The 26,574-nt window shown below is 37.5% G+C and overlaps 1 protein-coding gene across 1 annotated transcript in view; it reads right to left on the bottom strand.

The window, feature by feature from the left end:
- Positions 1-9,142: 9,142 nt before the first annotated feature.
- The window catches only part of XRCC1 (X-ray repair cross complementing 1), a 103,250-nt gene continuing 85,818 nt past the window's right edge, over positions 9,143-26,574 (bottom strand). The window contains exons 4-5 of the mRNA XM_053691086.1: positions 10,228-10,303; positions 9,143-10,101 (exon numbers count right to left, since the gene is read on the bottom strand). Coding sequence (XP_053547061.1) covers positions 9,988-10,101; positions 10,228-10,303 — 190 coding nt within the window. The 3' untranslated portion in view covers positions 9,143-9,987. The remainder of the gene's footprint in view (positions 10,102-10,227; positions 10,304-26,574) is intronic.

Raw genomic sequence — 26,574 nt, 5'->3', positions numbered from 1 at the left:
CCAGAGATGGCTTGGTATTTATTCATTCTTGATGAAATCCCTTGATCATCATCTTCACGCTTAAAAAGTTGCTTTTCTTTCTTTATTAATACTCATCTTCAGCCTTTTCTGACCAGTTACTCTTAGTAATCTTCCTGATTCCCAATTGATATCCAAAGTTAATTTTATAGATTTTCTTAACATCCCTGATTAGTTCAGTTATTAGCTAATCAGGTTTAAAGAACTAGCTGCATCACAAAAGATCAACTAATCTGAATTTAAATGATTAAGGTGTGGACTTTATAATATTTATTTGGGGAAGGTTAATGCTTGTGTCAGTATTGCACTAGTGGTAGCGCTTAATACTAATGCCAAGATGTTAGTCATGCAGTGTTTTGATGCTGATAAAACTCTTATTGCCATCACAAGTAGAAAGTATTGATACTACAAAACATGGTGGTTTAGTGCATTCTGTAATTGATTAAAATATATATGACAAAAATTATCTCAGTTGGCAGATTATGGGAATTTAGGCTCTTGACCTGTGTTAATGCTGTAGTTACCTGTTTGTCAACATGGGGTACATGCAGCTAAAGTAAACATTCAGTGCATTACAGAAAGCAGTGTTTCTTTCATGTAAGTGGCAAGAGTCCATGAGCTAGTGACGTATGGGATATACATTCCTACCAGGAGGGGGCAAAGTTTCCCAACCTCAAAATGCCTATAAATACACCCCCCACCTCACTCATACCTTAGTTTTACAAACTTTGCCTTCGGTGGAGGAGTACAGTGTTTGTCAGAGGGATGTGAAGAGAGTATTCACCTGTTGATTTATATGGTTTCACTCATGGGAAATCTTTTCAAGGGTTCTCTGTTATCGGTCACAGGGATTCATCCCCTGCCTCCCTTTTCAGATCGACGTTATACTTCTATACCATTACCTCTGCTGATATTTTTCAGTACTGGTTTGGCTGTCTGCTATATGTGGATGGGTATCTTAAGGTAAGTATATATCTTTTTTTAAGACACTCTCAGCTATGTTTGACACTTTATATTTTTAAAGTTTTTAATATATATTACCATGAGTCAGGTCTATGTTTATTTCTCTTTGCAGTCTAACAGTTTCAGCATTGAAAATTATGTTTGGGAGAAATTTAGTATAATTGTTTTTCTTACCTGAGGTTTCAGCTAGTTGTAACTTTGGTCCTGTTTTTTTCAAATTTTTGCGGGCAAATTAGGCTCGCAATGGCGCAAAATGATTATATTTATTGCGTCATTCTTGGTGCAAATTTTTTTGGCGCAAAGGTTGAATTTGTTGTCACGCGAGTCATGTCATTTCTTGCGTCTTTGTTGACTCAAATTTTTTTGGCACAAAGTTGCGCCTGTTATGACACGAATTGTGTCATTACCTGTTAACCTTGGCGCCAAAAGTTTTTTTCCTTAGCATTTGCGTTATCTTTGTCTGCATTATTTTTGGCGCCAAAATTTTTTGTTCTATTAAGTCTCTCCTTCTTTTTGCTCTCTGTTTTCATTTGTTACAGAGGGCTATGTTATTTGCTTTTGTATTTCATATAAGCATTTTTTTCTCATTCCTGAAACTGCTATTTTAAGGAAATTAGATATTTTGTTTAAATGTTATTTTTTTCTTTGCAAGATGTCTCAAACTGATCCTGCCTCTGATGCTACTGTAGAAACAATACGGCCTGTACACAATTTCTACCAAAGCTAAGTGTGTATATTGCTTATTTAGCTGATTTTATTTCTTCAGCTTCAATATGTGGCACTTGTTAAGTTTTATTATTCATACTGATAATGTTTCTTTAGTACATATATATCTACTGTTTTTCCATCACAGTCTAATGTACACAATTACTATTGATATAAAGGATTATATTGCAAATGATAGAGAAGGCTATGACTGCTTATTCCGCCTTCAAATTAACGTAAACGATCTCTCCTAACTTCTCATATACCTATGACGTTTGTATTGATCGTCAGCATACTGTAGTATTTCTGCTGATGTGGTTTTCTCTGACTCAGAGATTAATTTTGAAAAATGAAACTTTTCAATTGAATGTATTCATTCTTTATTAAGGAATTGTTTACTTTGAGTATTGAGGATTCTAGTCCTCTTGATAACAAGAATAGCAAATGTTTGAATTCTGTTTTTTTTTTAAGCTTCTGATGTAACTCTTGAAGTTTTCTTATTCCAGATGCTATTTATCATATGTTTAGCAAGAATTCTAAACGTAGTGCTTCTTTTTACCTTTCTTCTTAGTTTAAAAAAGCTATATCATTTTCCTATGGCTATTTATTCTCTTGCTGAATGTAATTCTATCCTGTGGAAGATATTTCTTCTTTTAGGGATCCCTTAGTTAGGAAGTTTGTTTCCCATCTTAAGAGAAGCATATTTACATATTGGCCATATTTTTCCCTGCCATTTCTATGGCTGATGTTGCTGCTGTTTCAACTTTTTTGTTGGACAGTTTTGTTATCAGATCTTGATTTGTCTAAGCATTGTTCTTTTACTTCAACATGCTAATCATTTAATTTATGATGGTGTATTTTATGTTATTTTATCTAATAGTAATTCTTTGTTTTTAGCCATTTTTTCTAGAAAAGTATTATGGCTTAAATCTCTGATATGGTGTTTAAATTTAGATTAATATCTTATTATTTTAGGATAGTCATTTTTTAAAGGTTTTCTATTGGATTTTTTTATCTCTGTTTCTGGGGGGAAAGGGAGTCTTTTCTGCTCCAAGTTTAGAAATCTAAGGGTAATGTTTTAAACTTCTTTTCAAGGGTGATGGTTCCAGTTCCTCTGCAGGAACGGAGTTTTGGTTTTCTATTCAAATCTATTCTTTATCCTAAAGAAAAAAATTTGTTCAGACCAATACTGGATCTGAAATTTTTATATAGTTTTGTAAGAGTCTCAGCTTTCCAGATGGTGACTATAGGAACTATTTTGCCTTTCTGTTTAGCAAGGTTACTTAATGTCCACAATACACTTACAGGACGCTTATTTTTTGTTCTTTCAGACCACTATTGTATTCTGAGATTCTTTTTTCTAGATAAGCATAACCAATTTGTCGCCTGTGCTTTTGGGCTAGCGGCAGCTCAGAGATTCTTTTCAAAGATTCTTGGTGCCCTTCTATCTGTATTCAAAGAGCAGGGTATTGCAGTGTTTCTTTATTTGGATGATGTTTGGTACTAGCTTTAATCTTTTCATTCAGCAGAATCTCACTTGAAACTAGTGTAGTTTATTCAAGACATGGTTGGAGGATCGATTTACAATATTTTTTTTTGATTCCTTAGACAACGGTCACCTTTTTAGGTTTCCAGATAGATTTTAGTATCTTATGGTTCTTTCTCTAATAGACTAGAGACAAATGAAGTTATTTTTAGTTTGTCTAAAACCTTCAGTCTCTATTATTTCCTTCAGTGGTTTTGTGCATGAACGTTTTAGGTCTCATGACTGCAGCATCAGGTGAGATCCTCTCTGCTTGTTTTCGTTTGAGGCCTCTATAAGCTTTGCATGTTGCACCATAGGTGCAGGGATTATTTTTAGATATCACAACTGATATACTTAAATCCCAACATTCTTTTCCCTCTGATTTGGTGGTTGGACTATCAACTTATTGTTCAGGGGGCCTCATTTGTTCATCCTACCTGGTCTGTTTTCTCAACAGATGCAAGTTCTTCTGGTGGGGGAGCTGTCTGCGAGTCTCTGACAGCACTAGGGGTTTGGAAACCTCAGGAGGCGAGGTTACCAATCAATATTTAAGAACTCCATGCTATTTTCAGGGCTCTTCAGGCGTGGTCTCTATTGAAGAGACAACTTTTACATTTGTTTTTAAACAGACAATATCACAACAGTGGTATATGTCAATCATTAAGGAGGGACTCACAGAGTCCTTCAGTTTTGGAGGAAGTATCTTGAATGGAATCCAACTCTTGTCTAAATTCTGCGATTTATATCCCAGGTGTAGACAATTGGGAAGGGGATTATCTCAGCCGTCAGACTTTATATCCGGGGGAGTGCTCTCCATCCAGATGTGTTTTTTCCATCTTGTACAGATGTGGGGTCTTCCAGCAATAGATCTGATGGTCTCTTGTCTAAACAAGAAGGTTTCCAGATACCTTTACAGGTCCAAGGATCCTCAGGCGGAGATGGTGGATGCTCTAGCAGTTCCTTGGTTTTTACCAACCTGCTTACATTTTTCCACCTCTGGTTCTTTTTCCAAGGGTAATCTCCAAGATCATAATGGTACAATCTTATGTGTTTCTGATAGCACCAGCTTGGCCTCTCAGGTTTTGGTATGAGGACCTTGTCAGAATGTCCAGTTGCCAGCCTTGGCCACTTCCCTTAAGGCCAGTCCTTCTTTTTCAGGGGCCGTTTTTTTCCATCAGGATCTCAAATCTCTAAATTTAAAGGCATGGAAATTGAACGCTTAAGTGCTTAGTCATAGAGGTTTCTCTGACTCTGTTATTAGCACTATGATACAGACTCGTAAGACTGTTTTAAAGATATTTTATTTTTGGGTTTGGAAAATCTATATTTCATTATGTTCAACTCGTGGTTATTCTTAGCATTCTTTTAGAATTCCTAGGATTTTATAGTTTCTTCAGGATGGTGTGGATAAAGGTTCTGTTTGCAAATACTTTGAAAGGACAAATGTCTGCTGTTTCTGTTTTATATCATAGAAAGATTGCCAAACTTCCTGATATTCACTGTTTTGTTCAGGTTTTGTTTTATATTAAACCTGTTTTTAATCTATTTCTCCTCCTTGGCGTCTTAATTTTGGTTTTAAGATTTTACAGGCTCCTCCTTTTGAGCCTATGCATTCTCTGGACATTAATTTCTTTCTTGGAAAGTGTTATTTTTTGGCTATCTCTTCTGCTTGAAGAGTTTCTGTATTGTCTGCTCTCTCTTGTGAGGTTCTTTATCTGATTTTCCATCAAGATAAAATTGTTTTGCGTTCTCCATTTATATTTTTGCCTAAAGTTGTGAATTCTATCAACATCAGTAGGGAAATTGTTGTTTCTTTTTTGTGTCCTAATCCTAAGAATACCTTTGAAGGGTCTCTACATTCTTTGGATGTGGTAAGATCTTTGAAATATTATATTGAGGCTACTTAAGATTTCAGAAAGATTTTGTCTATTTGTTATTTTTTCTGTCTCCAGGAAAAGTCAGAAAGTCTCTGTTATTTCTCAGTTTTTTTGGTTAAGACTTTAGATTCACAAAGCTTATCTGGAGGCGGGGCAGTCTCCGCCTCAGAGAATTACAGCTCATTCTACTAAATCATTTGCCACTTCTTGGGCTTTTAAGAATGAAGCTTCAGTTGATCAAATTTGCAAAGCAGCAACTTTCTTTGCATGTTTTTTCTAATTTTACCATTTTTTTTGTATTTGCTTCTTCGGAAGCAGCCTTTGGTAGAAAGGTTCTTCGGGAAGTTGTCTTAGCTTGATTCTAATGCCTTTGATTTGAGTTTTTTGAAATTATTTTTTGGGATTTAATTTCTCAGCGGAAATAGCTCTTTTTATTTATCCCTCCCTCTCTAGTGACCCTGTGGATTTCCACATCTTGGGTATTATATCCCATACGTCACTAGTCATGGACTCTTGCCACTTACATGAAAGAAAACATAATTTATGGTAATAACTTACCTGATAAATTAATTTCTTTCATAGTGTCAAGAGTCCATGAGACCAACCCTATTTTTTGTAGTTATGATTTTTTTTATATAAAGCACATAATTTTTTCCAGTTCCTCTTTTTGTATGCTTTTTACACACCTCACTTCTTGGCTATTTGTTAAACTAAGGTGTGAGTGAGGTGGGAGGTGTATTTATAGGCATTTTGAGGTTGGGAAACTTTGCCCCCTCCTGGTAGGAATGTATATCCCATACATCACTAGCTCATGGACTCTTGCCACTATGAAAGAAATTAATTTATCAGGTAAGTTCTTACATAAATTATGTTTTTTCAGTTCTCCCCTAAAGAACCCCTAACAGCAGTCCAGTTTCTATTTCCTTGCCTGAGCTGGTCAGCAGCTCAGTCACTGTGACTGACTCACCTGGACTTAGGTAGGCAATTTCTTAGAATCTGAACAGTTCATTTGAAGGCTGGAGTTGAGAAACACTGATAGCACTGTGAGAAGGTGTCACAATGACAAGTCAGATATAGAGGCCACAGTGAAAATGTCACATGAAAAATATGCCATGATGAAATGTGCCAGGTGTAAGTGTTCTGTAGGTAAGTATGCCACAATGATATGAGCCTGATAAGATGCATATGTGATGTAGTTATGTGTAGAAATGTGTTCACATTAATATTACTTCCCTCGTTTTTTTCTACTGAGATATTAAGGAACTATATGAGGGTTTTTTATTTAACCCCTTAAAGGACACAGCTTCAGTTTGCTCAATAGTTCCACGCCGGAATAATTCTGGTCATTAAGTGGTTAATTAGTTTTCTTTATTATTTGTTATTCTATTTCCAAACTGAGTTTTAAAATAAGTTCCTGAAAACAGAGAAATATATCTGATACAAGTTTGTCATAAATGCATGATTTTGTAACCAATATTTTAAGTGTTGCATTTAGGGGTAAAAGTTTATTACTTGCCACACATAAGCTAAGAACCACTGCTCTAATGTACCAGATAGCCTGATGTTTTATCAAGTTTGTATATACTTTACTTTAAACAACAACTATATACCCCTTCTTAAGGAAGAGCTTTCCTGCACACTAATGTAAACTAATTGCCTGTATTTGTTAGTAAGTGATACATAGTAACATTACTGTATATCTTACTGAAAAAAGAACTGTGCTTTAATTCCCTACATTATTACAAGGGGGTTTAGATGAGTCTGGTTCTGTATATGCTGTTGATTGTAAAGAGAGTTTTTTATATCCTCAAAATGACATTTTATGTATGTCTCTATGTATGTCAACAAATATTTTCCTCTCTAGAACCTGCTCGATAAAATTTTACATTGATCAGCAGTTATTTTAAATTCGCCCAATTTTCATTAATTAAAGGACTAATTATAAAAATAACTACCCAGATCTTTATATTGCAAGATCGATATGAAATAATTTCTGGTTGTGGTAACTCAAGTTATCATTTGCTCAATAATTGCCATAACAGAATAAAGATCAAGTTGGAAACATTACCAAAGGAAACAATGTTTTCTTAATCTGATATTTTGAGACTTGTTAATAAAGCGAGTACACTACTAAGTAGAATGCATGTTCAACATAGCTTTTGTTTTCTGAGTGTGGAGTCAAATTCTTGCCCCTATAACTATTGAACAATAGAATAGGGTGGAGTGACTATACCAGTTTATCTGGCCTCAGTGAACACAGTGGTTGTAAAACATTTCAACCCTGTGCCTCTATTTTATATCTAACCAAATTCACTGGACCAATTCTCAGAGCAGAGGGAAATCAGTAAAGTGAGTATTAACTGATGCCTTGCCAAAATAAATAAATATAGATGTACAACTTTTGTACTATCCTGTTTGTAGATAGTGGACAGTGAAACTATCCAAGCCTTGATACATGCCACATTTGTTGAAAGTGATTGGTGGTATGGCATCTCTAAAGATTGGATACAAGGTCTGCTCTCAGGGTGACGTCTCATGCTCAGAATACTAACATTTGTTTTAGAACACTACATAATTGTATTTTTGTATAATCCATAAATATCATCTGCAGAACTTCGTAAAGGTGTGGATCAATTTGGATAGTGAATAAACAGTTGAGACCATTTATGCATATGTATATATTTGTACATAGTGGTGGATTGTGGTATAAATAAGCCTATTCTGTCTTCCAGATTGACATTTTAGGAAGTCATTTCATAAAATCTCATCTGCAAAAGCATTACATCATACCTAGAAATAATACTGCTTATGAAATATGATGATGCTGTGCAGCTGGGAAGTTTATGAAATGATATCCTGGTTTCTGTAGTTTGCAACACTTTTCCTCAATGAGAATATGCCTCCTTTTCACTCTGCACTCCTAGGAATCCTGTAGCTTTTTTAAATGGGAAGGTCACTTCATTGTCAGGTGTAAAGGGGCCACTGAGATTAGCAAACAATATTAGGTACAAGTTTAAGGACAGCTTGTTATGCCTTACAGTAGAGAGATGCTGAAGATTTTGTAACACAACCAATGATGATGGTTATTTGTAAAAATATGTTAACCAGGATTAAGTGTGTTACAGAGCTTATGTGGGTATTTATGAGCCAACATATTAATGCTGATAAAGTAAACAAATTCATGTCACGTAACTGTGTTGTATTGAGCAGTTCACTGTATTGGCTTAAGTCATCCCTTGCTAAAGTACTGATTGTTTGAATATAAGATATTCCACCATGGTATATTCAAGTTGTTTTGTCGGTGTGAAGCAATACAGACATGTAATACCTGCAATCCGATTTGAAATCGCTTATGATTCTACATAGTCTTCAGAGGAATGAAACTGCCTTCCAATAAATGTAACCTAGGCAACTTTCCAGACTCTACAGGGGAATAAGTTAACCTGAGTCATTCAGCAGACATATTATGATGGGAATGATCCAAATGTCTCATTGTGATTGTCGTGATGTAGCTGCAATAAAATCAGCTATTTTCTTCCACTTATCTCTGATGTTGGGAATAGCACCTTGCTGACATGAGTGAAAATGTCATGGAGTCTTCTCTATCAGTAAATGGTTAAGCCACCTTACCTCTGCTGTATTCATTTACTAGGCTCTTTTGGTATAATACCTTCCGTAGGATATTCTTGTTAGATTAATTCTTCATGTGATTTTACTAACACCACATTAGCAAGAGGGAAATAAAACAACTTTGGATAAATCAATATTTGAAGTGTTTTTTTTTCTTTGTAACCCTTGTACATACTCATTTACACTGATAAACATAATGCAAAACAAATACACACCGCATGTAATAATTAAGAAGCGTTGCTAAAATATAAAATAGGCATTTTGATCTGTGAAAAATAAAAATTAATCTTTCTTTTTTTTAAGAGCAGGCCTATTCCAAGTTTTGTAGTCCATGAGAATAATGTCCAGTAAATAAATATACCTAAATAAACTAGACCAGTCTTTCCGTAACAAGTAAGATTGAGACAAAGGAGGAGCATTCAGGTCAATTTAAATAATATTTTTTTTATTTGTTACTAGAAAACAATCTTTACAATTAAAAAAATGTTTTTTTTTTCACAACAAGCAGACCAAAATAATATACATCTAGCAAAAAATAAACAAAAAACTCCTAAAGAGAATATTAAATACCAGTAACATGAATGAACCTGTGCATATTAACTTCCTAGGCACGTGCCTCTACAATGCTGCATATAGCAATAGATGCAGTGCCTGCCACACTTTATCTTTTTATCCTTATGATCTCTCAGACAATTAGCAATCAGAAATAGTATTGCCAGATCCTGCACTTTGTCTACTAAATGTGAAAGTCCTGCATCTTGATAATTAGGACTCTCCAGTCTTGAAGTGACACATCTCTTGGGTTGTTTAAGCTGAAAGGGACTTAAGAGGTAACATATTAAAAGCTTGCTTTTCCTCACTCTCCTGTCATGAGGTGACGGTCTTGATACTTGCATTTACTAATGTTTATGCTGGTTTAGGTTTGCAGCCCACATTGCTCCCTTACTGTAGTAACTCAAAGTTCCTTACAAATGGGTTAAGAAAAATACATTTATGTATATATTGACCAGAACAAAGAACCTTACAAATCATACAACATATATTGCATGTGTTATATGACGTATGGAAAGACACATTGGAGACAGCCTTCTAGCTCAAAATCTAAAATTCATTGCTCATAGATAACTTATTCAAATCTAAGCATGGGCTGTGGTGGTTACTCTGTCCATCTAGAAAAGATTAAAAATGTCTGCATTTCCAGGTACTCAAATCCATGGTCTGAACTGTATTTTGAACTCTATTCCCTCTTTTTGTTTCCTTGATGAGACTCTATTCCTGTGGAACTACAACATAAGGCTGGTGGGGTATGTATTTCTGACGCTCATTACAGTTGTAGATCCAGCGTGGTCGGACAAAAGACAGACTAGCATTTTCATTTAAAGCCTAAAGTGATAAACAAAAGGTTAGTTCCAGGAAGAAGGAAAAAAAAACAAACTGTGCTGGGGGCTATATAGTGGTAATGTTTGATACACACAAAATCATTCACAAATTTATTTTAATAAGACCTACCTCCTCAAAGCTGTCATCCCATTCTTGTGAAGTGATCACAAACTGCACCTTTTCATTCATGTATTCCTCTAATTCCCTAAAGGAACACAGAAAGAACATCGTTTTTATCACACTGAAGACTGTGAAAGAAAACCATTACGAATACGATACTAAGGTTGTATAGACATATTGTGGGTAAATAAATTGGTAGATGATTATTAAGGGACAAAAATGTTTACTGTCCATATGAAAGAGAACAAATTAAATATCCTAAAAATACAGATCACCTGAAAGTCTTTTTTTTTTAAACTGAAACCAATATTTCAGTTTAATTGTGTACTATGTATGAATTAATACTAATTAAGTAAATTATAAGAACAGGTTTTATTCAATACAGGAACATGCATTTTTTAAAAACTGACACATTATGAAATATTCTCTTTAAACTGAAATAGAAACAAAACCCTAACCTACAAAATTAGGACTCAACCATGATACAATAGTATATTCACCACCCAGTTGAGCATTACAACCATACAACTAACTTTCTGTTAGTAAAGTAGCTACATTCTTTAAACAGTATACATATGGTTTATACTGCTCCAGGTGAATGATCATTACACCATTTAGAAATAGATTTCCATATTCTTAAATCCTAAATATAGCAATCCTGCATAAAAGTATTCCATTCTAATCTTTACCTATATAGGAGGTGGGTGAAGAATTGAGTTAATTCTTCGTTGAGAGGGGTCCTCAAACTGATTTGAGGCCCATTTTCCCCTCGGAGAGCTGCTACAGAAAGACAGAGGGTATATAGAAGTATTGGGCAGTGAAAGAATCACTCCCAGCGAAGGAGTTAGTCACAAGCCGAACACAGGTGTCGCAGGGACCAGTCCCCTAGCCTCCTTGTTACAAAGATCATCTGCTGTGATGTACACAGCACTGGATGGGCTCTTTTTTCTGCAGCCACTATGCACGGTAGATTGGATGCATCTGAGGGAAAGTGCAGCCATGTCTTACACTCACATAGCCTACAGGCTATTATTAGGTACACCAATTTTGAGGTACATCATAGTCAGGGGAAATAAACATGTAACAGACTAATTTAACCTTTATTAGAACAACAAGTGGGGTTGCATTGGAAAGCAGCACTCCCCTACTCGAAAAGTATGCACATAAAGCACTCTGGGCCCTGACTATTGGGAAGAATAATTCCAAAGAAAGTATTAAAATATAACTTATTTCCTCAAGGTTAAAATAAGGGTAACATACATTTTAAAACCAACACAGACACCGACTTGTGTGATTTATAGAAAAATAAATAAATAATATATATATATATATATATATTAGGGGGTGTAATTATATATATCCAGGCCTTCATGTAAATGTATATACACTTCCCCACAGTGAATTCAATAGAATTTGCTCTGTATATTACGTTTCTCGTATTATAATAGTTGTTAACACATTCAACGTTTCAAGCCTGCAATAGGCTCTTAGTCATGTATACTTAATTATATACATAAATATATATTTTATTGGGTGTAATTATATATATATATCTCTCTATCTATCTATCCAGGCCTTCATGTAAATGTATATACACTTCCCCACAGTGAATTCAATAGAATTTGCTCTGTATATTATATTTCTCGTTCCAATAACTATTATAATGGTTGTTAGCTACTACTCATGTGTACTGATGCTACTATCATGTCCATGCCACTATTCTGTAGTGAACTGGTTGACTCTCTGGCACTGTGTTTCACTAAACATTCGATGGGCAGGGTTAATGTTAATACATGGTCTCAGTCATTAATCAGTGAATAAATAAGGATTTATGTTTGTCAAGACTAATAAAGTGACTGAGCTGTACGATCACTATTACGGTTAGAAATTATTATTTACACATAAACATCATTAATCTTTCAATGTTACTAACTCAATCTAGTGTTACAAGCAAATTTGATACATTGTGTTTCATGCAATGTTTGTGGCTTAATCTACGTTTAGTGTGCATCCACTTGCTATTTGTGTTATATAGAGGTCACCGGCAAAAGATATTAATGGTATTGAGTTTGTTGCGGTTATTCAATAAACTTGGGTCACTAATATTTCATGCCATATTGAAATTGCTGGCATGATATTTAACTTATAGTGGTTTGATCTTGCAGTATCTACTAACAATGACTGCAATATATATTTGTTGTCTGCATTGATTTTTTCTGTAGGTGCACTACGGTGAGCATTCAGTGAACCGGATTTGTTCACTTATTGCCTTTGTTATTCGGTCACACACTCAACATTAAATGAATATAGAGTTATTGTTAACCTCTTTATCATATATGTAATGCTTTAACACATTTATAGTTAGATCTATCTTTCAATTTCAGCCAGTTTGATATAATATAAATGTTATGTCACATGACGCGTTTCGCCCCTCCAGGCTTTATCAAAGGCAGCAAGCCGCCGGTTCTTGGGGGATATAAACCTTTCATACCAGAAGTCCCGCCCTATCTTGTCTCTGATAGGTTAGGATTGATGCAGTAGGCTGATTGACAGTCTTCTATTCTAGGAGATTACTCAGTTGTCAAACTATTATGCCAGGCTATCGTTTATTGTTAGTATTTTAAATTTCAATGTACACGTTATCTAATTTCAATCTTGTATCTCTTGCAATTAAAAGTAACATATCACGAGAGGCATAGAGATCTGGCAGTTTGCGGGATTTTTGTACTACCCTCCGTGTGAGTAATAACTTCTGGTGCATTGGGTCTGTTCTATTGGTCTAGTAAATCTATTCTATAAACATGAATTGCAGGACACGTGTTCATAAACATCAATCCTCAAGACTACTATACATTTTATCAAGTGCATATGTATTGCTAATTAAACTGTGATCAAATACAATAGTGATATAATACTAAGGGAGTAAAAAGTACCCTGGTTTATGACATAACATTGAAATTATGTCCATCCACTATTTCTTGTGTTGTTTTCCTATGTGTTACTAATGTACTGGTAAATGACTGTACCAGTCTTAAAATAATGACTGTTGCAATGCCTTAGTACATAAGAAGTGAAAATACCCTTGTTCGTGCAAAGTTTTTATACTTAATAAACAGTTGATCTTTCCCATGTGTACGTTGTGAATAAAATTTGTGAATAAAAGCGCATATATTGCGCTGTTATGATTGCTGTAATAAATGTTAAAAAATAGTGTTCGTTTTGTGTATCTTAAATCTGTCAAACAAAAAGAACTAATTAATGTGCTTATGCTACAGTGTTGTGCTACAAACATGATAAACAACATTAAAACTCAAAACCCACGAGTGCTAGTGATGTAAATACAAATACTATGTGAGTGTATAGAGGTTTGGGGATTTAGCTGGTACATCTACACTGCATATGTTATTCCTGTATATTAGAACATTGTGACTTCAAGTTCAAACCCATTGCCACAAATCTGCCCGTTATATATGCCTCTAATTATGTGTCAAATTGCAATTTTGAGATCCTCATCATTGTGCGTTTGTGGATTAATAACTGGTTATATCATTAAAAATCCTATATTTATTGGGAAGCCGGTTATGTTTTTTTAAAGGTTCTCAATCTGAGTTCACATATTATTCTCAATATTATTTATAAAAAGACATAATTGTTTTGTTCATTCAACCCATGGGGTTGAACTGCATTTAATAAGTAGATCCAACAACTCTCTGATTTTAATAATGCTGTCTCTAAGTTGCCTCCTCTCATACCCAGGCTAACTTTTTCAACCCCCCAGCATTGTATGTCATTCTGATTAGAATTGTGAAATTTCAAAAAATGTCAGCTACACTTGTTAAGAGTCTTGTATTAGTCTTTATCTTTGGCAGCGTTTTTTATATTTCTGAGATGTTCCATAAGTCTCAAACAGAGTTTCCTTGATTATCATACCGACATAAAATAAATTGCATGTACAGCGCAGTACATAAATCACACTTTCTGTTTTGCAACTGATATACTGTTTTATTTTGTGGCTCTTGCCAAATCTGTCAGTAATCGTCTCCGTATTACGAATGTACTGCAGTTCCAACATTTGTGAGCTCCTGAATTAAATGCTGACACCGTTCTTTTTCTCTGAAAGTGACTACTGGTTACAAGAGCTTTAATGTTTTTAGTTCTCCTGTATCCAATTAAGAGTCTTTCTCCCAGGGTGGTCTTTAGCACTGGGTCCATTATCAAAATGCCCCAAGGCTTCTTTAATATATTTACAATTTGGGGAGTTTGGCTATTATGTGCCATAATCAATCTGGGTATATTAGAGCCACTCTTAGTTCTTTTGGATAGTAAACTCTGTCTTTGTGTATACAAAGCTCTATATTTGGCTCTTTTAATCATTTTACTATATCCCCTTTTGATTAGCCTCTCCTCTAATTCTGCTGCTCTGATTTTATATATATGTTCTTCGGAGCAATTTTAACGTAATCTTAAAAACTCACCAGTGGGTAGACCCCTCATTGTGTCCGGAGCATGTGCGCTGGTACTGTGCAGTAAGCTGTTTGTAGCTGTCGGTTTCCTATACAGGTCTGTGCTTATGAGCCCTTCTGCATTTTTGCATATTGTTATATCAAGAAAGTTGATCTTAGTTAGACTCTTCATGAGTTAACTTAATATTTAGATGGTTCTGATTTAAATCAGTGAGGAACTTCTTTAACTCTGTGTGTGCCCTCCCAAATGAAGATGTTGTCAATGAAACTAATCCAAAGGGGTATGTAGTCTGTATATCTTTGGTTGTCCTCAGTGAATACATATTCTGTCTCCCACCAACCAAGGAATAACTTGGCATAGGTGGGCGCACAGGTAGTGCCCATGGATGTTGCTCTTGTTTGGAGAAAGAATTGACCATCAAAAGTAAAGAAATTGTAATTTAATACAAAATCCAGTAATTTTAGGACAAAACTATCATGTTCCACATTTTCCTTTTAGGACAAAATTATCATGTTCCACATTTTCCTCAGAGTTGCAGTCCAGGAAATATTTTATGGCTTGTAAGCCTTGTTTGTGATTTATTGAATTGTACAGGGATTCCACATCTGTGGTTACTAAACAGATAGAGTCATTGAGAGTTAAGCTCTCTAATCTCTGTAATACTTGCATAGTTTCTTGCACATAGGACAATAATTCTTCCACATACTAACGTAGTCTGTGGTCTATATATTTACTTGTTTTTTCCATTAAACACCCTATGCCCGACACTATGGGTCTACCGGGTAGAATTAGTGTATTTTTATGAGTTTTAGGTATAATATAAAATGTTGCCACTTTAGGTTTTTCTACACTCAGGAATTTATTTTCCTTTGCCAAAATTACCACTTTATTATATGCTTTATCGATCATATTGGAATAGATTTTCAAATAGCCTTCCATAGGGTTGTGTCGTAATTGTGTATAGCATGTTTTGTCCTTTAGTTGTTTATAAGCTTCTTTTAAATACATGTCTATCGGCCAGATGACAATATTACCCCCTTTGTCAGAACCACGTATCACCTCTTCATCCCATTGTTTCATTTCTTGGACCGCCAAATGTTCTTTATATGACAGATTATATTGTTTAGGATATATTTTTTAAAGAAGGTAATGTCTTGACAAACTACATCTCTAAACATCTCTATCTGTGGAGTATTAATGTTTTTAGGTACAAAGGTGGATTTATAATTTAATTTATCCCCCCATTTACCTGGTACTTGGAATGCCAATTCTCTTAGCAGATTTTCTAGATCATTTAAAGTTGCAAGTTCTTCTTCAGACCATCCTTCCTCACTGGGGTTGTGTGAAAAGTGTTTCTTAAGTAGTAATTTTACAGTTGCACATCTTTAATAATTTCTAATTTATCAATATCACTTGATGGACAAAAGGATAAACCTTTTGACAATACTGAAATATGCTCTTGTGTTAATATTAATTTAGATAGATTAATTACCCTCAGTGATTCAGTCAAATCTGTGAGAAGGGACTCTGTTCCCTCCTGGGTGGTCTCCAATGCCCCTGTTGATCTCTCTGATAACGGGTTTGACCTCTGGTGGGTTTTTGTTTGTTCCTCCCCCCTCCTTGCTCTCCTGAATCTAAAAAATATTTCCTCTTATTTCTACTTAAGGATCTGGGTGCTAGTGGGGGGGTTGGGGGGGGGGGCATAGAATTTGTAGAATTACTGGAGGAGCTCCCTTCTTCCCCATCTGTGTCCAAAATGTCACTTTCAATAATATTGACTCTGGGGTTTTGGTTGGTATTTCTATAAAAAACATTTCTGTGCCATTTGTAAACTCTATTATTAGTAAAGTCACTTATATCTCTATTCAATTTGCCTAGTTTTGTACTCTTGAGTTCTAATTCATATTTATCCAACTCTTGTTGGTAGGTTTTATATAACGGATTAAGCTCAGGATTTTGTTCAAATTTCTTGAGAATCTCATTCTGTTCTTTAATTTTAGCCTCTAATAAATCATATTCCGATTTATCATGTTTCACTAGTATATTCATTAGTTTGGCTGAACTTTCTGATAATGCTTTTTCACATTCTGTTGTTAAAGCTTGATTTTTAAATTCAAAAGTTGGGAATAATTGGATTCTCAATCCTCTAGGTATATCTTTCCTCTCTATGTATTTTTTTTAAAAAAAAAACATAATTTATGCTTACGTGATAAATGTATTTCTCTTGTAGTGTATTCAGTCCACGGGTCATCCATTACTTATGGGATATATTCCCTTCCCAACAGGAAGTTGCAAGAGGATCACCCAAGCAGAGCTGCTATATAGCTCCTCCCCTCACATGTCATATCCAGTCATTCGACCGAAAACAAGACAAGAAAGGAGAAACCATAGGGTGCAGTGGTGACTGGAGTTTTAATTAAAATTTAGATCTGCCTCAAAAGAAGACAGGGCGGGCCGTGGACTGAATACACTACAAGAGAAATAAATTTATCAGGTAAGCATAAATTATGTTTTCTCTTGTTAAGTGTATTCAGTCCACGGGTCATCCATTACTTATGGGATACCAATACCAAAGCTAAAGTACACGGATGATGGGAGGGACAAGGCAGGAACTTTAAACGGAAGGAACCACTGCCTGTAGAACCTTTCTCCCAAAAACAGCCTCCGAAGAAGCAAAAGTGTCAAATTTGTAGAATTTTGATGAAGCGAAGACCAAGTCGCAGCCTTGCAAATCTGTTCAACAGAGGCCTCATTCTTAAAGGCCCAGGTGGAAGCCACAGCTCTAGTGGAATGAGCTGTAATTCTTTCAGGAGGCTGCTGTCCAGCAGTCTCATAGGCTAAACGTATTATGCTACGAAGCCAAAAGGAGAGAGAGGTAGCCGAAGCCTTTTGACCTCTCCTGTGACCAGAATAAACGACAAACAGGGAAGACGTTTGACGAAAATCTTTAGTTGCCTGTAAATAGAACTTCAGGGCACGGACTACGTCCAGATTATGCAAAAGTCGTTCCTTCTTTGAAGAAGGTTTAGGACATAAGGATGGAACAACAATCTCTTGATTGATATTCCTGTTAGAAACTACCTTAGGTAAGAACCCAGGTTTAGTACGTAGAACTACCTTGTCTGAATGAAAAATCAGATAAGGAGAATCACAATGTAAGGCAGATAACTCAGACTCTTCGAGCCGAGGAAATAGCCATCAAAAACAGAACTTTCCAAGATAACAGCTTGATATCAATGGAATGAAGGGGTTCAAATGGAACACCTTGAAGAACGTTAAGAACTAAGTTTAAGCTCCATGGCGGAGCAACAGTCTTAAACACAGGTTTAATCCTAGCCAAAGCCTGAACGTCTGGAACTTCTGCCAGACATTTGTGTAAAAGAATAGATAGAGCAGAAATCTGTCCCTTTAACGAACTAGCAGATAAGCCCTTTTCTAAACCCTCTTGTAGAAAAGCCAATATCCTAGTAATCCTAACTTTACTCCATGAGTAACTCTTGGATTCGCACCAATATAAATATTTACGCCATATCTTATGGTAAATCTTTCTGGTAACAGGTTTCCGAGCCTGTATTAAGGTATCAATAACCGACTCCGAGAAACCACGCTTTGATAGGATCAAGCGTTCAATCTCCATGCAGTCAGCCTCAGAGAAATTAGATTTGGATGGTTGAAAGGACCCTGAATTAGAAGGTCCTGCCTCAGAGGCAGAGACCATGGTGGACAGGACGACATGTCCACTAGGTCTGCATACCAGGTCCTGCGTGGCCACGCAGGCGCTATCAGAATCACTGATGCTCTCTCCTGTTTGATCTTGGCAATCAGTCGAGGTAGTAGTGGAAATACATAAGCCATGTTGAAAACCCAAGGGGCTGCTAGAGCATCTATCAGCACCGCTCCCGGGTCCCTGGACCTGGATCCGTAACAAGGAAGCTTGGTGTTCTGGCGAGACGCCATGAGATCCAGTTCTGGTTTGCCCCAACGATGAATCAGTTTAGCAAAGACCTCCAGATGAAGTTCCCACTCCCCCGGATGAAAAGTCTGGCGACTTAGAAAATCCGCCTCCCAGTTCTCCACGCCTGGGATGTAAATCGCTGACAGGTGGCAAGAGTGAGACTCTGCCCAGCGAATTATCTTTGAGACTTCTAACATCGCTAGGGAACTCCTGGTTCCCCCTTGATGGTTGATGTAAGCCACAGTTGTGATATTGTCCGACTGAAATCTGATGAACCTCAGTGTTGCTAACTGAGGCCAAGCTAGAAGAGCATTGAATATTGCTCTTAACTCCAGAATATTTATTGGGAGGAGTTTCTCCTCCTGAGTCCACGATCCCTGAGCCTTCAGAGAGTTCCAGACTGCGCCCCAACCTAGAAGGCTGGCATCTGTTGTTACAATCGTCCAATCTGGCCTGCGAAAGGTCATCCCTTTGGACAAATGGACCCGAGAAAGCCACCAGAGAAAAGAATCTCTGGTCTCTTGATCCAGATTTATTCGAGGGGACAAATCTGAGTAATCCCCATTCCACTGACTTAGCATGCATAATTGCAGCGGTCTGAGATGTAGGCGCGCAAATGGAACTATGTCCATTACCGCTACCATTAAGCCGATTACTTCCATGCACTGAGCTACTGACGGGTGTGGAATGGAATGAAGGACACGGCAAGCATTTAGCAGTTTTGATAACCTGGACTCCGTCAGGTAAATTTTCATCTCTATAGAATCTATAAGAGTCCCTAGGAAGGGAACCCTTGTGAGTGGTAATAGAGAACTCTTTTCCACGTTCACCTTCCACCCATGCGACCTCAGAAAAGCCAGAACTATCTCTGTGTGAGACTTGGCAATTTGAAAACTTGACGCTTGTATCAGAATGTCGTCGAGGTACGGAGCCACCGCTATGCCTCGCGGTCTTAGTACCGCCAGAAGTGAGCCCAGAACCTTTGTAAAGATTCTCGGGGCCGTAGCTAACCCGAAGGGAAGAGCTACAAACTGGTAATGCCTGTCTAGAAAGGCAAATCTTAGGTACCGATAATGATCTTTGTGAATCGGTATGTGAAGGTAGGCATCCTTTAAGTCCACTGTGGTCATATACTGACCCTCTTGGATCATGGGTAGGATGGTTCGAATAGTTTCCATTTTGAATGATGGAACTCTTAGGAATTTGTTTAAGATTTTTAGGTCCAAGATTGGTCTGAAGGTTCCCTCTTTCTTGGGAACCATAAAAAGATTTGAGTAAAATCCTTGCCCTTGTTCCATCCGCGGAACTGGGTGGATCACCCCCATTACTAGGAGGTCTTGTACACAGTGAAGAAAAGCCTCTTTCTTTATTTGGTTTGCTGATAACCTTGAAAGATGAAATCTCCCTTGTGGAGGAGAAGCTTTGAAGTCCAGAAGGTATCCCTGAGATATAATCTCCAACGCCCAGGGATCCTGGACATCTCTTGCCCAAGCCTGGGCGAAGAGAGAAAGTCTGCCCCCCACTAGATCCGTTTCCGGATAGGGGGTCCTCTCTTCATGCTGTCTTAGGGGCAGTAGTAGGCTTTCTGGCCTGCTTGCCCTTGTTCCAGGACTGGTTAGTTTTCCAGCCCTGTTTGTAACGAGCAACAGTTCCTTACTGTTTTGGGGCGGAGGAAGTTGATGCTGCTCCTGCCTTGAAGTTTCGAAAGGCACGAAAATTAGACTGTTTGGCCTTTGATTTGGCCCTGTCCTGAGGAAGAGTATGACCCTTACCTCCAGTAATGTCAGCAATAATTTCTTTCAATCCGGGCCCGAATAAGGTCTGCCCTTTGAAAGGAATATTAAGCAATTGGATTTAGAAGTTACGTCAGCTGACCAAGATTTAAGCCATAGCGCTCTGCGCGCCTGGATGGCGAATCCTGAGTTCTTAGCCGTTAGTTTGGTTAAATGTACAACGGCATCAGAAATAAATGCGTTAGCTAGCTTAAGTGCTTTAAGCTTGTCCATAATCTCATCCAATGGAGCTGTTCGAATGGCCTCTTCCAGAGACTCAAACCAGAATGCCGCAGCAGCAGTGACAGGCGCAATGCATGCAAGGGGCTGTAAGATAAAACCTTGTTGAACAAACATTTTCTTAAGGTAACCCTCTAATTTTTTATCCATTGGATCCGAAAAAGCACAACTATCCTCCACCGGGATAGTGGTACGCTTAGCTAAAGTAGAAACTGCTCCCTCCACCTTAGGGACTGTCTGCCACAAGTCTCGTGTGGTGGCGTCTATTGGAAACATTTTCCTAAATATAGGAGGAGGGGAAAAGAGCACACCGGGTCTGTCCCACTCCTTGCTAATAATCTCTGTAAGCCTTTTAGGTATAGGAAAAACGTCAGTACACACCGGCACCGCATAGTATCTATCCAGCCTACATAATTTCTCTGGAATTGCAACTGTATTACAGTCATTCAGAGCCGCTAATACCTCCCCTAGCAATACACGGAGGTTCTCAAGCTTAAATTTAAAATGAGAGATCTCTGAATCCGGTCTCCCTGGATCAGATCCGTCACCCACAGAATGAAGCTCTCCGTCCTCATGTTCTGCAAATTGTGACGGAGTATCGGACATGGCTCTCACATCATCAGCGCGCTCTGTCCTTATCCCAGAGCTATCGCGCTTGCCTCTTAATTCTGGCAGTTTAGATAATACTTCTGTCATAACATTAGCCATGTCTTGTAAAGTGATTTGTATGGGCCTCTCTGATGTATTTGGAGCCACAATATCACGCGCCTCCTGGGCGGGAGGCGAAGGTACTGACACGTGAGGGGAGTTAGTCGGCATAACTTCCCCCTCGTTGTCTGGTGATAATTCCCTTACAGATAAAGACTGACCTTTATTATTTAAAGTGAAATCAATGCATTTAGTACACATCTTACTATGGGGCTCCACATTGGCCTTCAAACATAGTGAACAAACAGATTCATCTGTGTCAGACATGTTTAAACAGACTAGCAATGAGACTAGCAAGCTTGGAAAATACTTTCAAATAAATTTACAAGCAATATAAAAAACGCTACTGCGCCTTTAATAAGCACAAAAAAACTGTCACAGTTGAAATAACAATGAACCAAATCCGTTATAGCAACCAAATTTTAACAGTAAATGTATTAAGTTAGCAGAGCATTGCATCCACTAGCAAACGGATGATTAACCCCTTAATACCCAAAACGGGTAATCAATATAATAATTAACGTTTTTAACACAGTCAAACACACTGTCACAGGTCTGCTGTGACTGATTACCTCCCTCAAAATGATTTTTGAAATCCCCTGAGCTCTCTAGAGACGTCCTGGATCATGGAGGAAGAAGCAGGAAGACTGTGACTGAATTTTTACTGCGCAAAAAAGCGCTAAAATAGGCCCCTCCCACTCATATTACTACAGTGGAAAGCCTCAGTTAACTGTTTCTATGCAGAAATATACGACAGCCATGTGGAAAAATTCAAGCCCCAATAAATTTTATCACCAATGTACCTCACAAAAAAACGATTAACATGCCAGTAAACTTTTTAAAACATCAATTTTAAAGGTTATGTATTGTTATAGATAAGCCTGCTACCAGTCGCTTCTACTGCAGTTAAGGCTCATACATTACTTCAGTATTAACAGCATTTTCTTAGTCAAATTCCATTCCTTAGAAAATTACTTTACTGCACATACATTCATCAGCCTGATACCAGTCGCTACTACTGCATTTAAGGCTGTACTTACATTACATCGGTATCAGCAGTATTTTCTTAGTCAATTCCATTCCTTAGAAAAATATTTTACTGCACATACCTTATTTGCAGGAAACCCCGCATGCTATTCCCCTTCTGAAGTTACCCCACTCCTCAGAATGTGCGAGAACAGCCAGTGGATCTTAGTTACTTCTGCTAAGATCATAGAAAACGCAGGCAGCTTCTTCTTCTAAATACTGCCTGAGAGAAAAAACAGCACACTCCGGTGCCATTTAAAAAATAAACTTTTGATTGAAGAAATAATTAAATATAAAAAACTCCACACTCCTCTCACGACCTTCCTTCTTTGTTGAGGGTTGCAAGAGAATGACTGGATATGACATGTGAGGGGAGGAGCTATATAGCAGCTCTGCTTGGGTGATCCTCTTGCAACTTCCTGTTGGGAAGGGAATATATACCATAAGTAATGGATGACCCGTGGACTGAATACACTTAACAAGAGAAATGGCGATTCCACCATACTTTATCTTGTCTGTACATGGTTCTGTGTACATCTCTTAATGCCCCTTCTAGTGTGGGCACGGTGCGAGTACCCCTTGTCGTATTGCCTCCATCAAAGATCTCGTTCAGATCTCTATACACTCACATAGTATTTGTATTTACATCACTAGCACTCAGTGGGTTTTGAGTTTTAATGTTATCATGTTTGTAGCACAACACTGTAGCATGAGCACATTAATTAGATCTTTTTGTTTGACAGATTATTTAAGATACACAAAATGAACACTATTTCTTTTTTAAGACACAATGAGTCCACGGATCATCTTAATTACTAATGGGATATTCACCTCCTGGTCAGCAGGAGGAGGCAAAGAACACCACAGCAGAGCTGTTAAATAGCTCCTCCCTTCCCTCCCACTCCAGTCATTCTCTTTGCCTACGTTAATGAGAGGAAGTGGCAAAGTGAGGTGTTAGATTAGATTCTTCAATCAAGAGTTTATTATTTTTAAAGTAGTGCAAGATTGTGCTGCTTTGTTTGAGGGTGTAGCCATAGTCCATATCAGTCTCTTCAGTAGAGCTTTGGTGGCTTTAGAGCAATGGGAACTTGTGGGACATAATTCTCACTGCGCCTCCCATATATTGAATGCTGCCCTTACCAAGGAAACCTGAGATATATGTACTCAGGACTTTCGTTATATTACAGGTCCATGGGAGGGAGAGGACCTCTTAAACCTGGAACTGCCTTGCTGTCAGGCAGAAAATGAGTTAAGTGCTGACTTTCTTTCTGGGGAGTGGAAGTAAACTCAGAAAAAGGTTAGACACTTTATTTTTTATTTATTCCTCAGGAAAAAGTAAGAGACCGAAGGCTACGGCTACTTCTGTTTCTTTTTGACTGAAGAGTATAATACGTTTTGCATATGAGACTCCTGGACAGCAGCCTCCAGAGAGAGTTATGGCTCATTCCACGAGGACTGTTGCTTCCTCATGGGCATTCACAAATGAAGCTTCTGTGGAACAGATTTACAAGGCTGCAACTTGGTCCTCTCCACACTTTTTCGAAGTTCTTCATATTTGATACTTTTATTTCGGCTGAGGCCGCTTTTGGGAGAAAGGTTCTTCAAGCAGTGGTGCCTTCCGTTTAGGTTACCTGTCTTGTCCCTCCCGTATCATCTGTGTACTCTAGCTTGGGTTTTGAATCCCATTAGTAATTAAGATGATCCATGGACTCATCGTGTCTTAAAAAAGAAAATTTATGCTTACCTGATAAATGTATTTCTTTTTTGACACGATGAGTCCACAGCCCGCCCTGTTCTTTTAGACAGGTTGTGGGTTATTGTAAACTTCAGACACCTCTGCACCTTGGCTTTTCTTTTCTGTTCCTAACTTCGGTCGAATGACTGGAGTGGGAGGGAAGGGAGGAGCTATTTAACAGTTCTGCTGTGGTGCTCTATGCCTCCTCCTGCTGACCAGGAGGTGAATATCCCATTAGTAATTGAGATGATCTGTGGACTCATCGTGTCAAAAAAGAAATAAATTTATCAGGTAAGCATAAATGTTCATATATTTGAACATTTATTACGGCAATCATAACAGCGCAATATATGCGCTTTTATTCACACATGTTATTCACAACATACACATGGGAAAGATCAACTGTTTATTAAGTATAAAAACTTTGCACGAACAAGGGTATTTTCACTTCTTATGTACTAAGGCATTGCAACAGTCACTATTTTAAGACTGGTACAGTCATTTACCAGTACATTAGTAACACATTGGAAAACAACACAAGAAATAGTGGATGGACATAATTTCAATGTTATGTCATAAACCAGGGTACTTTTACTCCCTTAGTATTATATCACTATTGTATTTGTGATCACAGTTTAATTAGCAATACATATGCATAGTAGTTTATAGTAGTCTTGAGGATTGATCTAGGATTGATATTTTTATGAACACGTCTTCTGCAATTCATTTTTAGCTAATAGATTTACTAGACAAATAAAACAGACCCAATGCACCAGAAGTTATTACTCACACGGACGGTACTACAAAAATCTCGCAAACTGCCAGATCTCGATGCCTCTCGTGATATGTTACTTTTAATTGCAAGAGATACAAGATTGAAATTAGATAAAGTGTACATTGAAATTTAAAATACTAACACTATACGATAGCCTGGCATAATAGTTTGACAACTGAGTAATCTCCTAGAATACGAGACTGTCAATCAGCCTACTGCATCAATCCTAACCTATCAGAGACAATATAGGGCGGGACTTCCGGTATGAAAGGTTTATATCCCCCAAGAATCGGCGGCTCACCACCTTTGATAAACTGATAAATAGTGGCATAACATGTGACATAAAATTTATATTATATCAAACTGGCTGGAATTGAAAGATAGATCCAACTATAAATGTGTTAAAGCATTACATACATGATAGAGAGGTTAACAATAACTCTATATTCATTTAATGTTGAGTGTGTGGCCGAATGACAAAGGCAATAAGTAAACAAATCCGGTTCACTGAAAGCCCACTGTAGTGCACCTACAGAAAAAATCAATCCCGACAACAAATATATATTGTAGTCATTATTGTTGCTAGTAGATACTGAAAGATCAAACCACTATAAGTTATATATCATGCCAGCGATTTCAATATGGCATGAAATGTTAGTGAGAGAGAAGAAGTATGGTGTATATTATCTGTGGCAGCAGGGAATGGTGCACACCTAAAAAACGTTCCTTCCCTAGGAAACAGTTAAAAAAAAAAAGAGGTTAAAATATGGTTGTAGGTGGCGCAAAAAATGCTAATTCCCAATGTTGAGGACAATAAATGGATTTATACTACAAATGGGAGTATTCATATAAATACATACAAAAACAGAATTTATGTTTACCTGATAAATTTCTTTCTCCTACGGTGTGTCCGGTCCACGGCTTCATCCTTACTTGTGGGATATTCTCTTCCCCTACAGGAAATGGCAAAGAGAGCACACAGCAAAAGCTGTCCATATAGCCCCCCGTCTGGCTCCGCCCCCCAGTCATTCGACCGACGGTTAGGAGAAAAAGGATTAACTATAGGGTGCCGTGGTGACTGTAGTGTACAGAAATAAAAAAATTGAAACCTGACTAAAAGCCAGGGCAGGCCGTGGACCGGACACACCGTAGGAGAAAGAAATTTATCAGGTAAACAAATTCTGTTTTCTCCTACTTTGATGTGTCCGGTCCACGGCTTCATCCTTACTTGTGGGAACCAATACCAAAGCTTTAGGACACGGATGAAGGGAGGGAACAAGTCAGGTTACCTAAACGGAAGGCACCACAGCTTGCAAAACCTCTCTCCCAAAAACAGCCTCCGAAGAAGCATAAGTATCGAATTTGTAAAATTTGGCAAAAGTATGCAGAGAAGACCAAGTCGCTGCCTTACAGATCTGTTCAACAGAAGCCTCGATCTTGAAGGCCCATGTGGAAGCCACACCTCTAGTAGAGTGAGCTGTAATTCGTTCAGGAGGCTGCCGTCCGGCAGTCTCATAAGCCAATCGGATGATGCTTTTCAGCCAAAAGGAAAGAGGTAGCAGTAGCTTTCTGCCCTCTCCTCTTACCAGAATAAACGACAAATAAGGATGATGTCTGTCTGAAATCCTTTGTTGCTTCTAAATAGAATTTTAAAGCACGGACCACATCTAGGTTGTGTAAC

Source organism: Bombina bombina, chromosome 8 (genome assembly GCF_027579735.1).
Source record: "Bombina bombina isolate aBomBom1 chromosome 8, aBomBom1.pri, whole genome shotgun sequence".
In the NCBI taxonomy this organism is placed as follows: domain Eukaryota; kingdom Metazoa; phylum Chordata; class Amphibia; order Anura; family Bombinatoridae; genus Bombina; species Bombina bombina.
The sequence above is the reverse complement of the archived record's forward strand: the minus strand, read 5'-3'. Positions and strand labels throughout refer to the sequence as shown.